General features: G+C 45.3%; 1 protein-coding gene across 1 annotated transcript in view; it reads right to left on the bottom strand.

Annotated features, from left to right (window-relative positions):
* LOC310780619 (WD repeat-containing protein 5-like) overlaps window positions 1-2,320 on the bottom strand; it is a gene marked incomplete at its 5' end in the record, with an annotated part of 11,041 nt that extends 8,721 nt beyond the window's left edge. The window contains one exon of the mRNA XM_083641146.1: window positions 2,245-2,320. Within this exon, the coding sequence (XP_083497272.1) occupies window positions 2,245-2,320 (76 nt within the window). The remainder of the gene's footprint in view (window positions 1-2,244) is intronic.

Consider the following 2,320-nt stretch of genomic DNA (forward strand, 5'->3'; position numbering starts at 1 on the left):
GCAAAAACGTATTTTCCGCCGAGTAACTCTGCTGTTGCATACTTCCGTTTGTTTAATTGTTGTTATTGAGTCTATTTCAGCAATAACTGCACTTATAGCTGTTTAAACTTGACAAACGTTGACGTTACTGCTCGAGCCAGAAAGCCATGGAGGCAGCCATTGCCGTTTTGCCAGCGGCGTTCCTGATTGGCTGGTTACACTGTCAACTACGAGGCAGGTCCTTGATTTGCCTGTACACTTTGTAGTTTCTGAAAACACCCGCCCTGGGCCAGAGGCCAGATGGATCCACAGAACGAAACAGAATATGAGTTCATGGATGCGGATGGTTTGAACCAGGCTACTGAGCCGATACATTAACATTCCCAGTTGACCACATTAGTAGCAAGTAAACCAGGCTCTGTATCCTCATGCTTGAGCCCCATTTAGGGTCACACATGCAAAATGTGTGCACAGTATGGGGATGTCATGCAACTAGGCACGATTCCTAGGCTCACCTGCTGCACGGCCTTGCCCGCCCTGCAGCTCGCTGAGCTGGCCCTGCAGCTCGGCCTCGCCGTGGCCTCGCCTGCTCTATTGGCGCGCGTGGTTGTGTTCAATTCAATTTTATTTGTTCAATAGTGATGTCACAATGCACAATTGCTCAAGTGACATCACTCATGACATCTCTGATGACATCATCAGCGGGACAAAAATTGAAACAGAACAGAGAAACATTGCCCACATTGCCCAATTTCTAAGATAGATAGATGGTCCATAGCCAACAACTCCTGAAACTCATACTGGAAGTCAATGACTTCTCTAGACTATTACCAGAGGAATTTGGTAGAAGAAGAAACGTTTCCACTGAAGTTGGCACCTTCTGGGCAGCATCGCTCATCAGCAGCCAATCACATTTCCACATTGCTACAGTACGTGTCCTGCATATTGTACAATACTAGTGACACCAGAGCTTGCATGCATGGTGAGATTGTTGCTTGTTGGAAAAGAGGAGAGGTTCAAGAAATCCATATACCTTGCTTTGACTGGAAGATGCTGACGATAAAATCGGTGGTTTTGTATCCGTCTCTGGTTTCTTATCTTCTGCTGCCATGGTTAGGAACTGGTGTCTGTTGTGCACCACCCTGAATCAGAAAATTCAGACTTTATATGCAACATTATACACTGTACAGTCTGTATTCTTTATGGACGCTCGGACAGCAAACAGAGCAGGCTGTCGGCAGCATGGAGGTTCGTTACATAGCTAATTCATGTTATCATAATTATATAACAACCATAATGAACCGCGACGTGACAGAACAGTGTGAACGACGTATGCCCCATTTTGGCCAGTTCCAGGACTCTACTCGGATCTGAATATCTTCTAGGGGGATCAGAATGAAACCAAAGTGATTTGGGTGAGTAGCTGGAAATAAGGTCCTGGGCGTGTAAAAAACGGGAATTCTTTTCGCCTTAAAACTAAGACAAAATAACAAAGGCGATATCACATTAAACGGTATTGTATGTATTGTATTTGTTTATTTTCCGGATAAAAACGTCCCAAAGGAGAGAAAAAAAATCGAACAAAGGACGAAATTGAACCCCTTCGTTGTTGAGACGTTAAAACGCGAGAAGGCCACAGACATTTAGCAGGAGACCTTTCTTTACAGTTACACTGTTGTGTTAACGTTATAACGTTTGCCGAAAAACATAGGGTGCAAAGAGATTACGGTTAGTGTATTGATTTCACAGGTAACGTTAGCTACAGAGCTAACGTGTTAGCTACAGAGCTAACGTATGAGTAGTATGACTGTGAAGCGATTGCTGCTGGTGGCAAATTGAATGGGGCCTCCATCACAACAAAGAATCGGGTCCAAGCTACTTAGTACTACTTAGCCGAAGACATGTCATACTCACGGGCGTTTAGCGTAGTTTCTCTGTCAACCCTCGTCACTCCTCGTAATTGTTGGGGAGAAAATGCATCTAACGCTATCTTTATTCAACAACAAGCTAAAGTTGCAATCTACTGTGTCGCCTTGATGTATCTCGCAAGGAGCTACTCAGGCTAGGCGGGGAATGTCATGGGGAATGTGGTGATAGTAGCTTGCGCATGCGTGCTGCACGAAAGGGTTACGGCAAGTACGGAGGGACATGCCAAAAGAAACGTGAAATAACCAATTTTTACAGTCTATGGAAAGAACCAAGTGGACGTAGAAAACTAGACGACAGTGGGCGTGCTCAGCACTTAGGGGGCGTGCTCTGTACTACCTCTGGCCAGAACTGGACCCTTCTCGACTGCAGAGGTGTACCTTGAAGTGGGCGTATCTAACCTGTAGCGTGCCAT

Source organism: Poromitra crassiceps (genome assembly GCF_964638095.1).
Source record: "Poromitra crassiceps genome assembly, chromosome: 8".
In the NCBI taxonomy this organism is placed as follows: Eukaryota; Metazoa; Chordata; class Actinopteri; order Beryciformes; family Melamphaidae; genus Poromitra; species Poromitra crassiceps.